General features: G+C 36.4%; 1 protein-coding gene across 9 annotated transcripts in view; it reads right to left on the reverse strand.

Annotated features, from left to right (window-relative positions):
• TBC1D5 (TBC1 domain family member 5) overlaps positions 1-23,050 on the reverse strand; it is a 311,934-nt gene that overhangs the window by 96,931 nt on the left and 191,953 nt on the right. For all 9 annotated transcript variants that reach the window (XM_064413964.1, XM_064413959.1, XM_064413950.1 and 6 more), the window contains one exon: positions 22,794-22,966. In XM_064413964.1, the coding sequence (XP_064270034.1) occupies positions 22,794-22,966 (173 nt within the window). The remainder of the gene's footprint in view (positions 1-22,793; positions 22,967-23,050) is intronic.

The raw sequence follows: 23,050 nt of genomic DNA on the forward strand, positions 1-23,050 counted from the left end.
TTTATGGTCTAGTTATAACATGGAGTTTCACTACCATGCCAAACTGCTCCAGCATAATTCATTCAAGGAAAAGAAGAATGATGTTTCAAAGAGAAAATTTGAAGTTACACGGTTTAAACTCAGGAAATGCACACACCTAATTCCTGTCACATTGTGAAATCCTAGTTCTGCATGTATATCTCCTTTAGCTCTGATTTCTATCAAAAAGATGCATAATTTTAATGCTAATTTCTATTAAAATATGCATCACAAAACATAGCAGATGCATGCAGACAATTAACATATTGTATTAACTTCTGCATTTTGTATTCTTTATTGAATCCTCTGTATTGCATTAACTTTATTTTGCATTTTCTTTGTTTTCCTTTCACTACCATAAAACTGATTTGGTTTTACTAATGTTATTCTAAATGCTTTCAATTGGATCAATTCACTTATCATTGGGGTGAAGAACTGACGAGGGGTCATCATGAACCTTAGCTGCTGAAGTCAATTTTCTGCTAGACTGAATCAAAAGAGCAACACTGCATCTGTTTGTATTGTTCTGTATCGGTAAATGAAACTTTCCTTTTTTTTCTTTCCTTTTTTTTTTTCTTTTTTTTTTTTTCCCCACAAAAGCTTGGTATTTGCAAAAGCTGTAAGACTGTGGAGACCATAATCTGAAATCATGAGAGCCACAATTTTTATGACTACAATCTTCTTTTCCTGGTGTTCAGGCAGTGGTTTTGGGGTGAATTGCGCTGCATGCGTTCTGATGAGACATTTACAATCTCCTTTATGCAAATTACCCCAGCAGCTGTTTAAGAGCTGTGGTTGTCAGACCAGCAAGGAGAATGTGATTTGGTATGTCACAAATGGGGCAGGACTTTATTAGGCTCTGCTACAAAGTTTTAGCAGATGCCTTAGCACAGATTCAGTGTGATCTTGTAACCCCATTATAACTTTATTGCTTATGGAAAAGAAAACACAAAAAGCTACCAAATACTGTGGGGATTCTCGGAAATAAGCACTTCACACTGCCTATTTCTGAATTAAGTGCAAATAATAAATGTAATCTTATCATTTAGAGTGGAAAAACTGCAGTTTTCCCCAAAGGAATCATACGCAGCTGAAGGAGTTTTCCAGAGACAAAAACCAGCAATAACACCTTTAAGAGACAATTTTACAAATAACCAATGAAGACTGTTTTTTGTCTTTAAAAATGACTCACCAATAAGCAAATGCTACCAAGAACACATAAAAACATTAGGAGTCTTTGATAAAATTGCTTATTGAAAATGCTGTATCTGGATTAACACTGGACATTCCATGATGAGGAATTATTACAGATTATAAGATCCACAGAAGATTCTTTTAGGCCTGAAAGACAGACATATGTCCTTTAATTGACTTCCCTGTGATTACAGTTAATGTATGACAAGTTTGCTTTTATTAAGATTCACCTTGAACTGATGTTTCTTGTTCTTATGCTTGTCATTACATAGCTCCAGAATGTTGCTTCTACAATAGGTAGCAAGAACTATATTCCCTTTGAAACTTCCTGATATTCAATACATAAATTTGAGGACATTTTGGATAATTTTGCTTTTGACAACGTTGCTCAACTTTAGCTCGCTCCCTTTCTTATCCCATGTTTATTCCCTGACACAATTCTATTGACCAGATGTTGACCTTCTCAACTTCTGTTTGGCAAATGATGATGATCTGAAGTTCTTTTTAATATGGTTTACCAAAAATATATTTCTTACATTTCAGGTGAGGTCTTACTGTTGCCTGTACAATAGCACTGACACTTTCTTATCTCTTCTTGAAACACAGGTAACCAGAGAGCATTTGTCTTCTACACAGCTCATCAATTCAGTGGCTCCAAGATGTTTTTCACTTTCATTCTTTAATCAAACTTTTTTATAAAGTAAAAAACACAGTGTCCTTTTCTTCCGTTCTGGCAACCTGTGCTTTAGCAGTTATGCCTCATCTAGCTGGATGGACAGACATCACTAATATTGCCTTCTAGAGATGATTTATAACATAAAACTGTATTTGGAGGAGTAACTGTTTTTGAGGATTTTAGCCCCTTCAAAAAATTCTCAGAATACTCCAGTCTTCATTTTTTTAAATGCCAATAAGCTACAAATTTTAAGTTTTCAGAAGAATAATGCAAGCAGTCCTCTATTTGAGGACTCAGTACTGGCAGAATTTGCTTGTTATACAAATACAAAAAGAAAATACTTCTTGAACATACATATATTTAAGCATTTAGTTGTGTCTGTAATTATGAGTACAGTTGTCTGCTATTCTTCTAATGAATAGCAGCTTTCCTTTAAAGTCTGAGTTAAGAACAAAACAGTTCAAAGGAGATGACTTGGAGTGAAGGAAAAGTGAAAAGAGTTGTTTGTAACAGATCTTGAATTTGGACTTAAGTACATTATTTGCTATGGCAAATTTTATAAATGTATGGCATGCATAATAAAAAATCTTTCCAGTTGCCACCTGCAAATGCTACGGTGGTAATCTGTACACTGATGGAATTAGGGAAAGGATACAATTTTGTAACAACAATTTTAAGGAAAACCACAGTGCAGTAAATGTGTCACCCTCAATAGTATCTGTGTTGCTTAGGAGAGCATATTACAGTCTTTCAAGATTGAAGGTCTGTGCTCTGAAAAGAAAACCTTTAAAAATCAACTGAAATGTAAAGCAAACCACTTGAATCCACTTTGTAAGTGTGCAAACACATAGTGCAGTCCTATGATACCTGAATGCCAAGCAAACACACTCGATCACAGAGTGATGGTACCACTCAGAAGAATTACTAACACAACAGGCACTGGGATTAAATAATTTTTTTCTGAGAGTAGTTATTTTGAGGAAACTAGAAGTCACCGAAGTCCTTTCATGAGGACTAGAGGTCCCAAAGGACTTCAAAAGAGTATGATTAAACCCAGCAAAATGCAACAAGAGAGTTTCACTTTTTCACCTGAAAGTATGATCAGAATTAGCTCAAAACTATGTGAGGATACAAACTATCTATTAAATCTCTCCTATAAATTACAACTTGAACATTTTATTTTCCTCAAAGACAACTTTCTTCCACTCCTCTTGTACATTAACCTCTTCAATTATTTCATTGTTCCCCTAAAAAAGCTGTCTTCCCACTTACATTCAAATTCTTGAATGGTTTGTGCCAGCTTTATACCGAGGGTTTCTATTACAAATCTAGGATCTGTCTGAATTGAAACTGCCCACGATTTCCTAAGAATACACTCATTGTGATTCTTTTTGCTCAGCATTTGTCTGAACTTGGCTTGTTATGGACAAGCATAAAGAACTACCATCTTGAAATGACCATTTTAACGGAACGCTGCATCTAGCTTTCAAACACACTGTATGGAATTCCCAAGTCAATTTTCTGGCTTTCCAAACAGAGTTGCTTTCTCCTATGCAACATCTCTCCACTTGGAAGCAATGGAGCTGGCAGGGTACTCTTCTAAGCATGTACTTCAACCTGACAAAAAAAAAATCTCAGGCTTTCTTCAAGTCTAGTTCAGTAAAGGAAACCCTTTCCTCATTCACACTGGTACCCTCTACTCATTCTCTACTCATTCCCTCCTCAAAATGCACCTACCACCAGCTCTGCCATCCCTCTACCCTTGCTTCTTTAGTAAGAGTTTCCTCTTTTGTGTCTTCTGTAATTTCAAATATTCTCTTCTACTCTGAGACCTAGCAACTTGGCTCTGTCCACACATCATGCTCCGTCCTGTCTTCTTTTTGTCTTTTTTTAAAAATACCAAGATACTGTCAGCTTGAAAACCAGCCTGGTAAGACAGATGGCCAGATATATATCACAAAAGCGAACCAGAGACATATTCAAACTTTTGTTAAAATGAAGAGTGAGGAAGAAGTCAGGTGGTCTGAAATATTTTCATCAGCTTACATGACAAAGAGTCTGCTTGAATGGGGAAGGAAAGCAGAACAGCCCTGCTCTGCACAGTTAAAGGTTCTGCAGACAGCCTTCCTTGGATCCCTCAGACTAGACATCCCACTCCTTCCCTGCCCACCTCTGGCAAGGCCTGGCACTGCCTGGAGCTTCAGTAGATCTGGTGGATACCATGGGTCACAAGTGGCTGGATGAGGAGCTGCTGGCAGACCAAGTGTCTTGGCTCCACCTCCAAGCCCAGCTGCACCTGAACAGCAATTGCTGTGCGCCTTTTTTTGTGGAAAGGTGGTTGTGACACTAACAAGGCCAGAAGGGTCAGGGAGGGAACAGCAGCAGGGACGTGATCCCTGCTGGAAATGTGCATGCTGTCCTCCTGAGCAGTGGCAGGGACTTCAGCTGCAGACTGCCAATCTCTGGCATTTCTCAGGTTCTTCTCTGAAGGTTCATTTTGGCTTTATGAGTTAATCACGTCAGGGGAAGTCATTTCAACTCATATGCCTTTAGGAGTAATTATATATTTAAATGATTAAACAAATCAGGAAGAAAACATATCTAGTGCAGAATGAAAGCAGTTAGCATTGAAATTCTTTTTTATATTTTTATATTAGTATCACAAGTTGTTTGTAAATAACTTGCTCATTTTATATATGTAAGGAGTTCTGCCATGCCCTGCAAAAATAAATTAGATTTTATTGGTGCCCGGGTATTTAATAACTTCTATTTATTTGCTGCAAGAGTGGAGAATTAAGATAGAGTAGTTTATTTCACCAAAAGACTGACAAATGGCTCATTAGACACTTATGGAACTGAAGCTAATTGTACGATTTTTTGTTGTATTAATTGTCACTGCCTGCTTAGCTGGCTAACATTGGTCATCAATACAGAGCTTCTTCCTTTCAATCTCCAAAAGAGGTGTAAAAAAAAAAAAAGAAAGAAGGGATTTTAAGATAAACAGAACAGTATTTATTTCCTAATATAAACAAAAATACTATTTGGATTGGAGGAGCATGAGGGAGGAGTAAGAGAGGATTAATGTGCTGGCTGTTCCCCACTGGGGCCACCAATAACAATCAATTCCAAACAGCAGTCACCTCACATCATCTAACAGCTTGAATCGTCGATATTCAAAGATTCTCTCCCCCCCCTTTTTTTTTGTTCAGATTAAATATCATTTAAATTGCATCCTTTTTTTTTTATTTCGTCAGAGACATAAGGTCAGAATTGATTGAATATGTACTACCTGCATATAATGATTTCCAGTTTTTTACAATCATGTGCTAATGCTGCACAGTAATGGCCTATGGATGAAGAGACAGATGTACTACCAGTCATTCGCTACACATTTGCATTAACAAATCATCATTTAATTGAAGCCCATCCAACAAGTTTATGCTACTTAAATAAAGTTCCTTTCCATAAAAGATGCTGCAATGACACATGGTTGTTAACTGCAAGGTAAATAAAAAGTAGTATTTATTTTCCTGTCACTGGTTTAGGTAAGTATTAAAATGTACACTTATTAATTTGTATTTTGCTCAGAAATAAACCACCTGACATCTAACATAGCAATCCAAGCTAGTAGTACTATGAGACGAGATAATTCACTTTTAGAAATAATCGTTTTGTAACACCACAATTTCATGCTTTACAGATTTTTATTTCCCCCCAAAATATATAATAGAACATAGTTTATATGAAGGCTATACATGAGTTGTGTGTTAATACTTTTAGGCAAGCTCTAATAACACAAACCTCAAACCCTGCTGCTATCAACATGGGCTACAATTTTTTTTATGTCTCATTGTTGACTACAAACATTGGCACCACACTTAGAAACCTAGTTGCCTCCCTCCACAATTTAGATATTACTGCTTTCTTTTTAATACTGTCTAGGGAACAATTCAGGTAGGTTGTGATGCCCCTACATGTTTCAGATATAGAAAACCACTATCTATTCATTTCTCCTTTCAGAACATGTTGCAAAATATTAAAATCTGAGAAGAAAGCATGTCATAAAATGAGGAACCTATAAAACCAATTTTCTCTCCTTCTAGAGGTGGTTTAACAGTACTTTCAGCATATTTAGTTCATGGTGCATTTTTGCATCTGCAAAGCAGAATAAAGATATTTTGATACTGTCTGTTAAGCTGACAAACAATACTTCGAAGTTAACATGCTAGGACAAGGAGATATATTTTTAATTGTGTTTTTGGCTTAAATCTACATTTTCCAGCAACAACAATCTTTTAGGATGAAAGCACTGTATAAATGAAAGATGGTATTAGTAATAATAGCTGACATCCTTTACTATGCTGGTATTGGCTTACATCTAAACACATCATTGATTTTTTTTACCTAAATACAAAAATAATAATCTATTTCCCTTTCCTGATGACACACTGAAAATAAAATATTTATTTTTAAAAAAAGGAAAAAAATAAGTATCTTAGGAGAACTGGAAAATTCATTCTGAGAGTGGGAGAAGGCAGTCTTTTTCTAACCAGAGAAAACAGAATTTAAAGATAAACAGATACGTTTTCCTTCTCTTCAGGAATGTGCAGGGATGGGAGGAGGCAGGGGAGTCTCCAGGTTGACCTTTTGTTGTTGTTGTTACTGATGATGGAAAACACTAAAAATTTCACCATACCAAGACTGAAACTACAATGTAGAACTCAGAAATATATCTAAAAGCACACTGCAGCATACAAGAAGAGATAAAAGCAAAGATTTATTTCCTCAGACAAGAAACAGTGTATAAAAGCTACAAAATGCAATCCCATACAAAATAAACAGACACACAAAAAAACCCTACTGTGATTTGCCTGCATGCTCTCCAAGCTTTTTTTATATGCTAACTCAGAACAGTAATTACAGATCTTGCAAGTTGACTTCTGTTTTCCAGAACTATGAGTTGTACGTAAAACATGCCTTTTCATCGAAACAATTACAATTAATCAAAACAGTGAAAGCTAATACTACTCAAGTCCAACCTACTGCTGTGCCCAGCAATATATCAAACTGTCTGTTGTCAAACATACTAAACAAACTTCAACAGAATGTTTTTACTACAAATAAGAGAAAACATGCTTGCTAAGTATTTTTTAGTCAAACTGCAACCTCAGTAATCCATTCTGTCACTGGATTTTAATTTGCAGTAGTCAATCACAGTCTCAGACAGATCCATATTTGACTACAGAGAGGTAACTCACTGGGACTAGCAAATGAGTACCTGCAAACGACTACTATAGCCCCAAATTTGTTTAGGGATTTATATCTGTGTACTCAGGTTTGTTCCTTTACACTATCAACTTTTTTTCAACATGAGATTTCAAAATTAAAGAAAGAAGAAAAGTGAAGACCATGTACTATTTTCACTGCTACTGTTCTAGAAACACACCACCTTAATAGTACTGTGTTTTCTTCAATGTTCACATTCATTTAAACTATTCCTTTAAGCATTTATTGAAATCTTCATTACAGAGAATCTTCTACCTCAGAACTTGTTCACAAATTAACAAAAGCCTTTTTCCAGAAACTCAAATTCATATTTAACACAGATCGCATCCATGATATAACTAATCCATGACATATTATAAATAGTCAACAAAAATAGATATACTTACACTTCTCATGGCACCTCCCCTGCCCTACCTAGGAGTCATAACTATTTTCTTAATAAAGAAATATGGCATTTGGTATCTGACAGAAAAAAATTGTTTACCAGTGAAGTCAGTATTTTTTGCAATTGGTAATCAATGCAGAAACTGAAGTTTTACATAAAAGAAGTGATACAGAGGACAGGAATATTGGAGTTTAACAAACAGATCAGGCCTTTATTACCAGCAAGCTCCATTATGGATTTGTGAGCTTTGTAAGCCAAGCTCCCCCAAGTGTAATTAAATTTTTATTTATAATGTGTTTGTGACTGTAAACTTCATGTTGCCTCTGCTTGTTCCCCCCCCAAAATCCAATGTGAAATAGTATTCCACATTTACTGCTGCAAAGAGCGGTGCTTTATTCTGTTGCTGATTTCATCTCTAGCCTTATAAGAGATGAGAAGTACAAATAAACATATTGTATATTATTTATACACAAACACCCGTGTCTTTAAGCATAGATATATACATATACACTCCTGCATGCGGACGCTCTAAGCCAAAACTGAGGACAAAAGAAGTACATGTCAGTTAAAATTGAACACATGTGAGCAAGCATCACTTTTTTTCCTACCAAGAGCACTATTTATCACATATTTATATCGTGGAGAGACATGAAAGCTCCAGTAAGATAGGGCAATGCAGCACTGCAGAGTACATTTTATGCCGCAAGCCATGTCTGAGATTAGTGTAAATGTACCAGGAAAAGGTTCTAAACTCCAACAAAGCTGGCATCCACGCTTTATTTTTTTGTTCATTTATGAGGAGGACTTCATGAAAAATCCCTCTGAGTCCAACAATGTATTTTTTATTTTTTGCATTAACTCTGTTCCTGCTTTCATTCAGGTATTACCCTCCGGTACCAATACTTATATATAAAAAAAAAAGAAGCTTAATATAAGTAACCACAGGAGGATCTCTTCTCCCCTTGAAAAACTGCAAATAAAGATGTCAGCTATTGAGTATATTTGTGGCGTCTCCAGCAGCTGCTGTTAAATACCAGCTGGTCTAGCTGATTAAAATTACCTCCGAGTTGGTATTATAAAGATGCCTGGGCAGCGTTGCTGTATTAATGGATTATTGAGTGAGCGATGAAAACCTTGGCCAGCTGATGCGTTTTATTACAGATAGGCTTTATGATGTGTAATCACTGTAATTTTTATAACTAGAGGAAACGGGAAAAAAAGAAGAACCTTCTTTCTCCCCTTACTCATAGTGAAATCAGTTGAACCAGATTTTTTTTTTTTTTTTGCCAGTCTGTTACTTAGGAGTTAGCTAAATAATTTGGGTTTTAACAGTTTCTGCATATGTAACTTTATCCACACCTACACATACACAAAGAATGAGAAACTGTGTTCAAGGCTACCCTGTGTTTACCTGTTTTACATATGCTTAGGTTTACACATTGCATATTTATTTCATCCTTTGACTACCAGGCGAGTGCTGCAACTGGCCATACGAGATAAACCCTTGTGCATTATTTAATGACTGAGCTATGCTGAAAACACACCTCATATTCTCCAGGTTCAGCAATTCAGCTGGTGAGGTGTCATGTCTGGTCTCTCCATTTCTTCCCTCCCACATTCTCCTCCCCTTCCAGCAAAACCTTCACACAGTATGTCATTTAACCATCTCTCAAACTTTCTTCCCCCTTACTAACCACACATTTACCATGTTGTCTTGTCTTCTAATGGTAGTTTAGTTTACTAACAAACTAAATGTGCTAATTATGAAAATTCTGTAACTGATACAAGTATTTGAGGTTTAATAAAAAATAAATGACTGGGTACTTGGAAGATTCAGATATACCAGTGAAAAATTTTATTATAGATGAGTTCTGTTGTGAGGTGCTTCAGCATTCAAGCCAATTCAAGCCAAATGCTATTTACTGAAAGCATCTCAAGAGAAAATGCTGTAATTTTTTCAGGAATGGACACACACCAAAAGCCAACTAATGAGACCTGAAATTTTTCAGTGGAATAGAAACTGTTGAAATGTAAAAAGAGAGTAAAATTAAGAAAAGGTCTTAAACTCTTAAACTTTCTTATGGAAATGTAGCATTGCTTGTCTTTTTCCACAGGAGATAATTAATATGAACTCTTCCACAAAGTTAAGAAAGCAAGTCTCTATGATGTTCATAAACTGATACAATTTATAAAACTTTATAGGAAGGATCCTATGAAATATAGCTGGGTATTATTCCAGTCCATAAAGTATAGAGACAAATTTTTGGGAGTCTCTACTACACCACATACATTCACCTGCAACCTCTATTGAGGATTTTTTACTCATGCTGGTGTTTATGTGAAGTCCTGCAGATTATTTAAAACATTTCCTCGAAGAAAAAGCTGCTCTAATTCCACCATTTAATGGTTCAAAAGATAAGTTACAGCTAATTTAATGAAAAAGTTTGTTAAAGGCAAGGATTTTACAACGGACATTTTGTTTTTTAATTTAAAGGTGGGTCATAGAAATAAGTTTTGGTCCATCCAAGACTAATATCATGCAGGTGCTCTCCTTTTTCCATTTTATGAGTAGAACCTAAGCTGTAATTTGGTGCAAATGTGCATTTCCAAGTCCAACACCTGACAATCTGAGTATGTGATATACATCTCTGATGATTCATCTGGCTGTTTTGAAACACTTTTGCACTGCCACGACTAGCTATTGAAATAATGGTGCTAGTTGTCTGCAAATGGAGGGAGAAAAGCATGTTCCACCAAGTAGATATGCTGTAGATAAGAAAGGGCCTTTCCACTCTTTCTAATTTCATCTTTTTTACAGAATTGTATTATTGAGGTTGGAAAAGACCTCTAAGATCATCAAGTCCAACCTACCACTGCTGAGTCTATGACAAAACCACGTCCCTAAGTGCCACATCTACACCCTTCTTAAATACCTCCAGGGATGGCAATCCCACTACTTCCCTGAGCAGCCCATTCCAATGTTTGACAGCCCTTCTCAGCAAGAAATGTTTTGCAACACAGAATGTTGTTTCGGCAGAACATCTGAGCAGGGGTAAGGTAGACGGGCAAAGCCATTAGGACAGGCCAAGGAGGGATGTGTAAGGTGAAAGTACAGCAAGCTGTGAAGCTGCACAGCTCCCTGCAGCACGTAATGACAGTTGTGCCAGCCTGAAGCACCTCAGCCTCGGGCTGTGCCAAGCGCAGGCGGCAGAGCCGCAGCCGCGGCTCACGGGGCATCGCCATCCAGCACCTGCCGTGCCTCCATTTTACAGCTGCAGCCCGAGCCGGTCCTGCAGTCAGAAACCTCTTTCAGAAGGGAGGTGCATTTTCACATTTGTTCCAATAAAGAAAATGAAAGAAAACAGTGAAATAGTGATGGTTTTGGTTTTAGCAAAACCCCCACAGTTCCTATTTTCTCAAACCCTGTGACTTTCATCCTTCTGCTGGGAGCCAACAATGGGTCTGCAGCTTGAAAGTGAAAAAGTGAAAAACAAACCAGAGAACAGCTGTCTGTCTCAGCCACTTTCTGGTTTTTCCTGTGGTGCATTTCATACACTACTCTAAAAGCATTTACCCCTTAGGCAGAGTTTGTAGGGGCGCTGGCCAGGCCAGGGCTGCTGTTTCCTAAGGAAACTGCTGGTATTCCGTGCCTTGCCCCAGCACCAGGATGGAGGAATTCAGCTTCTCTGAGCTCTTCTGCTGTATATTTTTAATGCATTTAGTGAACTTCTAACTTGAGAAAGCCTCCCAAAAATAAATGACAATCCCAGCCTGAATCTGCAGGCTTTGTGGATATTTCTGGGCTGAGGCATGTTTACCATACAACATGGAAAGATGTCTCTCAGACCTAACCATGGATGGGAAAAGCCACCTTAGTGCACAGGAAGATATAGGTATAGTTATGGTTGAAATGTAGTGCTAACTTGAAATACCCCAAATCTCCCTCAGAAGGACTACTTGAAGTAAAATTTATACCACTGTCACCCATGGGGATCCACACCAAGACACTCAACTGAAAGCACCGAAAAAGCAAATTATTATGTCTGAGAAGGAAAAATTAAAGGAAGGCAATCCTCTAAAAGCTAAAAGGATTACAGTATGTTAAACAAGTATCTTTGCATTTGCGGTAAATACATATACATTGATAAGCTCTGAATTAATGGTCAATTTAACATGCATGCTAAATTCTACGCAAAACAAGATTCTTAATTCACTTGGGTTAATAAACATAAAATTCTGATAATTACAGATACAATAATGTCGTATGAGCACTTTAAACATATGCTGTGGGAATTAAATCCTGGCTATTCCTGCCCACTAAGGACCAGTTTTTAATCTTCGATGCATGATATGTAGTAATGGATTTTACGAGTTGACTTTTTTAAATTTGATGATCAGGTTAATGAAATTTATAATGATATTTTTCACACCAAGTTCAAAATAGTAGTTAACTCCTTGGCAGAGGAATTCAGATTGGACATGTAATGGATGTACCAGCAACTGCTGATGTGAAAGGATTAATCATCATTTTAGACTTTTATTAAATTAGATAAAATGGGATAGGCATGAATCAGAATATATCGCAATTAATCACTGGACTTTATTGAGTCTTTTAAAAATCTTATTTGCTCCTGAGTTGACAACTAATCTAGGCCATTCTGTACCAGTTTGACAAACTCTCCAGATAATGACTGTGACTAGAACATTAATAATATCGTCATTTAGCAAAAAATATTTATTCTCTATGTGAACTATTTTTTTTTTAACATTTGTTGGTCTTGAAGGTGATATTAGTCACACCACAACATTGCAACTCAGCTCATCTTTTCCTATGAAATCTTTTGCTTTTATAAATTTGCTTGTTTTTTTTTTTTTTTTTTTTGAAATTTAGGTAATGGATAGACCAGTATGTACAGATGACCAAAGTTTTTGGCATATCCAACTAGCACTTAATGTAAACTGCTATAACTATACACACTGGAATTGCTAGAAAATAAAAATTACTAAACTTTTGAAGTTTATTTATTGATCACTGAGAACCACCCCAGTTAAATTACCATAAACCTCAACATCACAACAACTACTAATCCAGCTAATAGGAATTAAGGGAGATGGAAGATACATAATAAGCATCTGGGGGATATGGAATTTATCCCAAGAGTGTAGTAAAGAGCTCATAATTTAAGAGTGCCAAAACCCAAGTGCATCATGAAGGCCTTTCCTCACAAGTGACATTAATTGCATATCCCACAGATGCTTATTACATATTCTATTTATACCTCTGAGAAGAAAAATATTCGTTTAAAGTTTAAAGGTTTAGTACTGCTTAAACACAATGTAACACAGCTGTCTCATGATGTCACAGGGAATATCAAAGGCTGCAGCACAGAGTCATAATGTAAGGAATAGTTTAGACAGAAGATAAATCAGGGAATGTGTTTCAGCATGAGAGCCCCAGAGCTCAGACGTACATTAAAGCAGGATGTATAACTACGTAGTTCAGCTGGATTTGGGATTACACCATTAAAAAGGTTTTTCTGATTACAATTATTGAAGTAAGAAAAAGGAGAATTAAATCTATTTCAATTATTTTAAACAGCTTTTCAATAAGTAGCATGTCAAACCATTAATACTAACATATGAATGCTAAAGTCAAAGATGCCATTATCTTTTCTACCGCTCAGTCTATAAAAATATAACCATCATCATTAATGTTTCTAGATATTAAGCATGCTATTATGTTGCAAGTTCTCTGCCAGGACTGTTTTCTTCTGTTGACATTACTCTTTTGTGATTTCTCTCACAGATAAGTAAGACAATGAGAATTCTTTGATTCAGAATGTCCCATGTACTTCTAGCCAGCTGTATTTCCATTATTAAAAATCCCCTGAACCTGGTATTACTGATTCTGTACACCTATCCTCTATCCTACATGTGCTTGTTAGAAATAGAATAAACTGCAAGGCCCAAGCTTAGACTCTTAAAAGCTCACACAACATTCACTGTGTGTGATGTACACAATGAAAGGCTTTGATTAGATGTGTAGAATTTTGAATTAAACACTGTAAAGATACTTCATACCATGCAACATGTTACACAGTTCTGCTGCTACACTGCATATGTGGTACGTGTATAGATTTATCCAAAATATGAAAATATTTTTTACTAACTTCTCCACTTCTGTGAATAAAAGCCTGGTAGCATTACTGGTAGGAGTAACAAGCAGTCAGATTCTGCAGGAGTTTCATTATCTCATATTTTCTTCATTATATTATATTGTCAACTTAAAAACCAGAAAAAAAAGGAATTTCTTTTCTCTCTCCCCTTTCTCAACACCAAGAGCAAAAGATATTTGTTCTGTGGCATTCAAAGATCATTTTATTGGGCACTTTTTCAGACAAAAATGTGTATAGAAGGTAATCAAAGGAAGTATGCTAACCATGGTCCTAATTTCAAATAAGGTTATAAGAAGTAAAGAAAAGCAGATCATTAAATGTGACAGATGACAGCATAAAGGTCTATGAAAGGCAATGCTCTCTCATAGACTTCTCAAGCTGATTTTATACTTGGTGATGTCATTTTGCTTCTCTGAAATTTGGGAAAAATTGCTGTTCTGCTATCAATACATTCCATAGTGAACAATAAAGTCTAGGTGCACCCATGGCCTTTTTTCCATAGAAACAGTGCAATCTGGAAGTTCAAGGGAGTCATCACTGGCAGTCAATACAAAGATGCAAATGCTGTGCTGAGAGTGTTTTCAGAGAAAGAATATAGAAGGGTAGCACCCTTGGCTTTCTGTAAAGATTCAAGTATGACTCGTTCATTGATTTGAAAATATGTATTGGAAAAAAGCTCCTGCTCTTGTCTGCTTTTGTTCTTTTTCACTAGACAATTCTATTTTACAATGCTGTGCACAGATTTTCTCTTCTTGCCAAAATCTGTGGAGTCTTCCTGCTAAGTTATGTACCTTAACCCTTTAGGGCCACTTCCTATTACATTCAGTATGAGGTGTGATGAAATATTATCCCCATTTTTACAGCTTTACTTCAGTGAAATAATTCTATTCTTAGAAATGTTTCTCAAACATAATTTTTCATGCTTTACCTCGACTAAAATATTGTGAATTCATACAATATGCAAAAGTTACACAAAACTATGCACCCTAATTAACAGCACTACTCTTGAGCAACCTATTCCTGTGACCTGCGTTAATGGATTTTATTCTTCGGATATGGATGGCTTGCTTTAATATTTCATAGGGTACTTTTAAAAATTCTTGCTCAAAACCACATCAGACCCAGAAAAAATACTCAAGGCGTGCACCTATTTGGAACAAGATTTTTTTTTTTTAATTGATGAAGCTTCTACTACTCTAACAAGATGTTGGAAAGAGGTTCACAAGGTCATGAAGAACTACTATCCAGCTCACCCATTTTAAAAATTAGGACAGACTGTTGAATTATTTTCAGGGCAGGATCTTTTACTGTTACATGGACTTCCAACTCTGTTATGTATCTTTCTAACTCAATAACTCCCAATAAAACAACTGCCAGAGGAAATTCAGAACATGTAAGGGGAATTGTATAGGTTGTCTGTAGGATTCCCTGACTTTTCCCCCTCCCTTGCCCAAACCCCTCACCTCAATCTCTAACATCTGGTTAGGCTGAAGGGCAGGGAGAGCACTGTCTGTAGGGGTAGAAATGGCTATCCAAGAACTAATCTTGGAATCTGAAGTGGAAGCAGAGTGACTTGACTACCTGGTGAATTATTACTTTGGTGCAGAGAAAACCCAAAAAGGAAGCATTCTTCCCAATGCTGACTCTATACTGCCTTTCATTTTCCCAATTAACTGCATTCTACTGGGCAATCAGATGCTTTTAGAGAAAATGCAGACTGGCCATATTCCTACAGAATTACTATTTCACTAATTTTCAACAACATTTTCATTAGTGATGAATTGTGGTTTCAGGATATAATTTTCTGCTAAAATGAAGAACTCAGATGAAAATGACCCTGAAGAGACAGATGATTAACATGTCCTAGGCTAAGGGAAACTTGGAGTGAAGACTGTGCTATCCCTAAAGTTGACACCCCACACCTCAAGGCAGTTCACTACCAATTGCTTTTTTCTCAAATGCAATTCCTTGTCATTCTTCTCCCCACCTAGAAAAATCCAAAATGGCCTAGTTTGCTCTGACATGGAATAATGACTAAGTACTAAAACCTTAGGGTTTTTTAAATGAGATTACCTCTGCTTCCAACAAGTCAACATTATGTATTTAAGTATTTCATGCTGATCTGTTTAAAGATTTAAAAGAAAATTTTCTTAGCTGCATTACCCACTAGATCCCAGTTTGGTATAACTTCTAAATTTTACAATTTACTCATTAAATTGTGTTTACTATCCCTTACCATTGGTCTTGTTGGATTGCAGCAGAGGGTCTGCTCTGTGTGGCTCTTTTTTAAGTGCATCAAGATGACACAAAAGATTTTGAGATGTTTCTATTAGCCTTCAGACAACTTTTGGATATTGACTTTATCTAAAGGACTGATGACAGGATGATCTTTTCCTGCTGGATGGTGTACATGGTTCTCTTTAATACCTCGTTACAATTTCTGAAGGTCTGTCTTCACAGGAAAATCAAAGAGTTGCTAGTCACATGTGATTGCATCCCATACTAACTTGATTCATACAGACTCAGTAAGAATAAGCAGTGAGGATGAAGCACTGGTTAACCAAAACATGAATTATCCACAGGACTGGATTCTACAGGAAATATCTTGGTTACTAGCAAATGCTTAAGTCCAAAGTGCTGTATTTTGCCTCCTAACATCATGTCAGCATGGGCATGTTAGCACAGTTTCATTTTTTTGGCATATGCTGAGAAAATTACTTTCTGCAACAGTTACTTGACCTACTTATTGCCTTTTTTGTACCAATTTCCAAGATGAGTTTTCTAGACAAAGTTCCATGTCATAGAAAGAAACAAAATGGTGCCTAAATTAAACAGTACCTGGTTAATCTGAACAGCTGGTGTGATTTACGTATAAAGAAAACAAAAGGGAGGTAAATACTTGATATATGGCACCTTAAATTCCTTACTGGTAGAACTTCTCTAGACATTGTTCTGCTTTTATAGTCAACACCTACTGTCTATATAAGTTAAAAAAAAATACAACAACAACAACAAAACAAATCCAAAAAACCAAACAAAAACCAAAAAAGGACAAAGATAGCCCTCCAAGCACCTGTCTATATTCCTACTAAATTCATCACAGATTTAAGAAGATACTAATTCCATTCAAATCCAGTGGTCTCTAAGCCTATTTATGTTTAATGCTACTAGATTTTTTTCTTTTCAAGGTATGCAACAGAAGTCAAAATGGAGCTTTATTGCTTGTTTCCTTCCCAGATAAAGACAACTCTGTACTTCATATGAGAAGCACATCACCTGCATCAAAGAGCATCAAAACGACAAATCTGCATTCCATCCTCACAGACATCCAGTACTACTCATTACCATCTCAGCACATAATTATGCAGCAGGAGAGTAAAACTCTGACAAACACTTTTGACACTTCAACCAATCCTTCATTCTGTTTACAGAGTGGTCTTTTACAGTATTTACATGCTAAAATCTTAAAGTCAGAGGTAAAACTGAAATACTATTTGTGACAGTTGGGAAAAAGGATAAAATCACAAGTTCATCATACTATAATTTTTAACCTAATACACAACAAGAAGTAGCTCAAAATGAAATACACGTTTTTTTCAACCAATGAACTAGAAAGCTTTTTGAGGAACTCAACAATGAGGAACAGATATCTATCATTTAAGAGCATGAAAGTGTGAGTAGCTTTATTTCAAAACAGAAGAAAAGCAGCTTTTAGAGTTAAGCAGGATTTGCTTGCTGCCTGAGGTAAGATACCTACCCTGATCTTCAAGAATTGTCCTCGTTTAAATTCCTTTTTTGCAAAGAGGAATTTCTATGAATTAGAAAACCATTGCAGTACAACTGGTATGGCAGCAGTAGCTGAGGCAATCCCTGTCTCCATCAAAATACATGGCAGCTTCCTGAAGTAGCTTCAGATGTTTCCTTCTGTCATTTAACTTAGAAAGGTTTCCTCTTACAGTACATTTTTCATTATGCAAGACAGAATTCATAGTAATGTCTTCAGATGCCTGAGTCAGCCCCCAAAGCTCTACCTAAAAATCCAATAGAATGCATCTTGTAATTTGAGGGACCAAACAGTGGACACCAACATTTCTTAGAAAGGCCTGATCATCTGACACTAAATCATCAACAAGTCCTCTACTGAGAGACAAGCTGGGATTTACAGTCCATTAAAATCCATATTATATATAACGCTTTGTTTAATTCAAACAGAAAATAAGTACTGGAAATCAACAGCAGTTCCAGATACTAAGTTCATTATTAATTTGGTCCTGGACCTTCAAATGAGAATTACTGCTTTGTTCAGAAAGACTTTGTATTTTTCTTAGTCTTACTCATTTCTAGATACACACTGCCAGATACTTGCCTTTTAATAGCAAGGCCAGATTTTGGTGGTTCCTCTACTACGTGCACAATACCTCCAAGCTGCTTTCATTGTAATTGCTGTTCAATTGATTGATGACACTGGATTAAAAGCTACAGAGGAAATGAAATGGTTTTGGACCATGTCATATCTCATTTTCTTTTGGTGTGAGAATCCAAAATAAACTCAGGCATCCTACATGATCTGAGAAGTTCTCCTTAGCAATAATGATCTTTGACCTACTTTCTCTGTAGATCACAAAGATTTCTTATTCTAATAACTAGTAGGATTATTTTTTTTTTCTCGGATACAATGAATATGATTTATGTTCCTTTACTACACAAGTAAAATCCTTTAAATTCTCCCTCCAGAGACCAATCTGATTACGCAAAAGAACTCTGCCTGGTACCATAATGGCACGGGTGAGAAACTAAAACAGGTGGATGCCCCACAGCAGTGCTCACAGCAAAGCAAGTAAGAATAGTAATAGTGGAACAGCACATCTGCTGTTGACTTCACCGTAACATAACCTTTCCAACGCTACCTTCAGATCTACACTCGTGTCTGGTTCCCTGCAACTTAGTTTGCACCCTTCTGTTTTGTTCTGTATTTCTTCATTAGCTTCCAGAGGGGGGCTTTGCAGCTGCAGTGCCGAGGCAGGGCAGCCTGCAGCCCGGGTGCCTCGCCAGGGGCAGCGGGCAGTGTCTCTGTGACTGATGGCCGCAGAGCAGAGCGGCAGCGCGAGGCAGAGTCACCGCTGCCCCCTGTCCTCAGAGGGTTCTGGTGCTGACCTAAGGCCACCATGAAATATTTACACTCCTGCACATGCTTTACTGACTGCTGGATATGTGCTTGGGAAGAGTTTGCATTACCAGTATAATACTGCCATCAGTGTTATGATGCAGAAGCTGGTGAGTTTATGCCAACATTTAATTTTTGTTCTTAAATAAAGCTTTTTATCCTTATACCTTGTCATTGTCTTTCTGTGTTTTATTTCTATACAACCATATCATATATATATTTACATGATCTGGCTGTAATTATTGCATGCAGTTCCATGAGAAATTCATTTGCTGCAATATAATTCTCCCTCAGTATATAAAATAAAATAAAGCGGTAATAATATTATGTGGGACATTTCCAAATGATTCATCTTCTCAGTGAAATGTAAAGGAAGTTGCCTACTACAAATTCCTTTAAATGGAAGATAATGTCCTAAAATACAGGTATATGAAGACTTTCCTCAAGCCCTGTCCTTTCTCAAGCTGAAAGCCTAACCAGTTTAATTTGTCCCTGCAAACACTGGTCACTGCAGAAAATGCAGTGTAACTTTGCAATATTTTGTACTTTAACTTGAATTAGATGTAAGGGTCAAATAAATTAACATCAGAGTGCCAATTAATCTAGGACATTAATCACTGTTAACTCTTCTAATTTTAAAATTAAACTGAATATTCAATCTGTCAACCCTTCGGTATATCCAATCTTTATGTTCAATCCTACCAATTTTTTCTTTTTATTTAGAGAAAGGTTTATTATCAGGAAGCATGTCACTGAACTATTAATGTAATCAATTCCGTTTTATTTTCAAACCATTCTTGTACTTGACTTTACAAAGTACAAAATTAGATATGATTAGATAATTATTATAGTTTGGTTAGACTATTCACAGTACTACCAGGAGAGTGAAACAATGTTATTCTGCAAAGCATTATCTTGGAGTCTAGGCTCGAGACAAGGCAACGAAAGAAGACTGAGGAATGATAAGGCACAAACCCTTTATCTTTGTATTGCTGGTTCTATTTCAGCTGATATTAATAGCAGCTGAATAATTATCAGAGGGACAAGCAGTGCTGACTGCAAGTGAATGAAAGTGCAGTCCCAAAATTTCCAAATACAGAAATTCCTGTGCTAAGGCTGCTAATTTAACTTGAGCTTCCAGAGCATGGAAGTATGGCACAGCCAGGACCCAGTACACCCTGTTATATGGGTTCCCTTCCCCATCAGCAATGGAATGACACAGCCAAAGAATATGAAGTCTGTTCACTGCTGCATTCTGGAAGAGAAGGCAGTCTACTGCTTTGAGCTGAAACTTCAAAACTGGGCAGCAACCACATTTAATGAGTGGTACCACACATACTGAAATGCCTTGGTCTTGTAAGCAGGTGAGCATAATTTCAGGTAGCGTATAATCACATTTTATTGTAAAGGACAGTTTCTGAACATGGAAATGTACAACCAGCAGGGGTACCTGACCTCCCAGCAGAACAAGTCTTGCTAGTGTTTGAAAAATAAAAAGAAGCATTTGAAAACACCAAAGGATGGAATCAACTGTATAAAAATGCAAAGGATTGTTTTTGCATTGCCCTAGAAGGCTAAAGAAGGATGTAAAGTAAAAAATGCTAAATTTTAAATAAGTGAACTTTATAACTTGTGCAAATTAAGGTAGACTGCTATTAAATACAGGTCTTTCATATTGATCTAGGAACGCCATAATATCTTTTGAGCCAAGTTCCCAGTCTTCCTTCCACCATTTGTATATTTTTTTGAGTGGTATCAAGGTTGACAGATGAATATTTATTGTTGGTAAATCTTCAGCAAAACAACAAACCTTAACTAAAAACTCAGATGAATTCTGCAGTTGGGTTAGGTTCAGCAATTATTGATAAACAATGTTGTTTAAGAAATGCTGTTTCTAGTTCAAGAAATGCTAAATATGGGAAAAGATACAGCGTCTTTGTCAGTGGGCTCACTACTCGAAATTACTACTCTGAAGAGTTCAGACATCATTAAAGGTGAGAATAATACAACACAGTCATGCTCCTTTCCCCTCCTTTTTCTCCTGTCTATATCAAATCAGAAATCAGAGGATATGACCTCCCAGGTAACCTACTTTCCTCTTCTACCAATGCAGACTCTGTCTTTATGATATCACCCATTTCTGAGAGCTTTTCAAAGCCTGTTTTTAAAACATTCTGATGGCTTTTCGTTTGCTAATTTTAATATATTATTTTACAGTCTAACAGCTCCCTGTTAGTAAGGTTTTCCTGATAGTCAGCCTGAAGCTCTCTCTCATAATTCATTCTCTTAACTGTAAATTTCTTTATTCAGATTCAGTTCTATTTATGCCACCCCACACTGAATCATTCTTCTGTTATTATAATATTATATTTAGAGCTAAAATATAATTTTTTTCTTCCAATTATTTCTCTTACTGAAAGGCAAAATCTTAAAGTGACGTGAATACTTACATTTCAAATTATTTTTGCCCCAAAATATCTGTTTGCAAATTTCTGAAGTTTAACTTATTTTATTCTCTCTTTGTTTTCATAAGTCTTCATAAATGAAACAATGCATTTTTGTTTCCCTTGATATTTATACAGCCTACTTATTTATTACTACCCCTGAAGTTTATTAGGGATGTTTGCTTTCTCTTCCTCACTAGTGAAGATATTAAGAAAATACACTATGCAAAAATATTGAAATAGGACAATCTGTCCTCTTTGTACTTGAGTTTACTTGGCTTGTTCCCCCCCATAGGTAACTCATACCTATAAAGTATATTTAAATAAGATTTGTAGAATTACATTTATCTTCCTAATGTAAGTTATTAATAAGTAGTTCAACACTTTTCTTGAGAGTATATTATGTTGCAGCACTTTTTCATTTTACAGTAAAATCAAATTAGACTTTAGTGTTAAGCATTGAAGTTATGGCCTGACATTTACACAGTCACCTTTTCCTTCCCTGTCTCTATTTTCTATTGAGTTGTAACAATACACAATTGCATTTGGAAATTTGCACCTATAACATTTTTTTTTTCATTTAAGGCAAAATCAATCTTACTTTAAATCACTGAAAAAAAAAAAAAGGCGTCATTTTCTCTGTCCCTGCAACAGCATATATGTATTGCCACCTCCTTAAGGAATAATCAAAATGAATCAAATTTCTAGAATCCCAGACAATGAAGGCAAGATTCTTCTTCAAAACCATGGTCACTTCACCACTACTCATCGTTCACACAAGCTGCACACTGTGTTGAGCCAGACTGACTACAGCAGCTATAAATAGTTTGGATTCAGTGCTGCACGAACACATAGATAAGGCCACAGTCATATCTGGCTCAGTAAGCCCCCCTGGAATGGGGGTATTCAATACACAATGAGCTGACTGGAAATGAAGCAGGTTCTTGGAAAAGGGAACACCTGGGCTGACTCTGTACACAGACAATTTATTATACCTATGCCTTTACTTCTAGCATGCCACTCCCCCTATATAACCAGCATCCAAACCCCCATAACACAACAGGAAAAAGTTAATTGATGTTAAACTGGTGATAAAATTAAGTAAATAAACCGCTCAATGCTATAGTTTTTTATGTTCTATTATCCCATGTGTTCTTACAGGAGAACTCCAAGTAGACTCTGTACTTGATTCAGAAAGTACAGGAGTCTTCTTCATCAGAGTCTCTAATATGCAGCTGAATGGACTTTATCTGCACTGGAAATGCCAGTGTCACAGCTGCAGCAGTAGGGTGGCATTTATTGTAATGCTGCAAAACAAATCAGTTCTAAGAGATAAGTACGTCTTTTTATTCCCATTCCTCTAATGCACAATTTAAGGGGAAAAAATTCCTAATATAGTGAAACAAAACCCCCAAGGAATTAAATTAAATAATGATTTGCAAACACTTACAGTCCATAAATCTGTGGAGCAATTTCCAGTCGGTTCAGATGCATGTACAGCTCAATATCATGTTTCTTCAGCAGATGATCCTGAATTTGATTTACTTTTGCTACAATAGCAATAGATGGCCCCAAGTCCTGTGGCCTTGCAAAGGGCATAGGTGTTATCATCACATCTTTCTCCTGCAGACACAGATAACAGGGTGAAAAAAAGAAGAAACCATGAAGCCTTACTATCTAGAGGGATTGTGTGCAGGAGATTTCATT

The sequence above is a fragment of the Passer domesticus genome, chromosome 1, assembly GCF_036417665.1.
Source record: "Passer domesticus isolate bPasDom1 chromosome 1, bPasDom1.hap1, whole genome shotgun sequence".
Lineage (NCBI taxonomy): Eukaryota > Metazoa > Chordata > Aves > Passeriformes > Passeridae > Passer > Passer domesticus.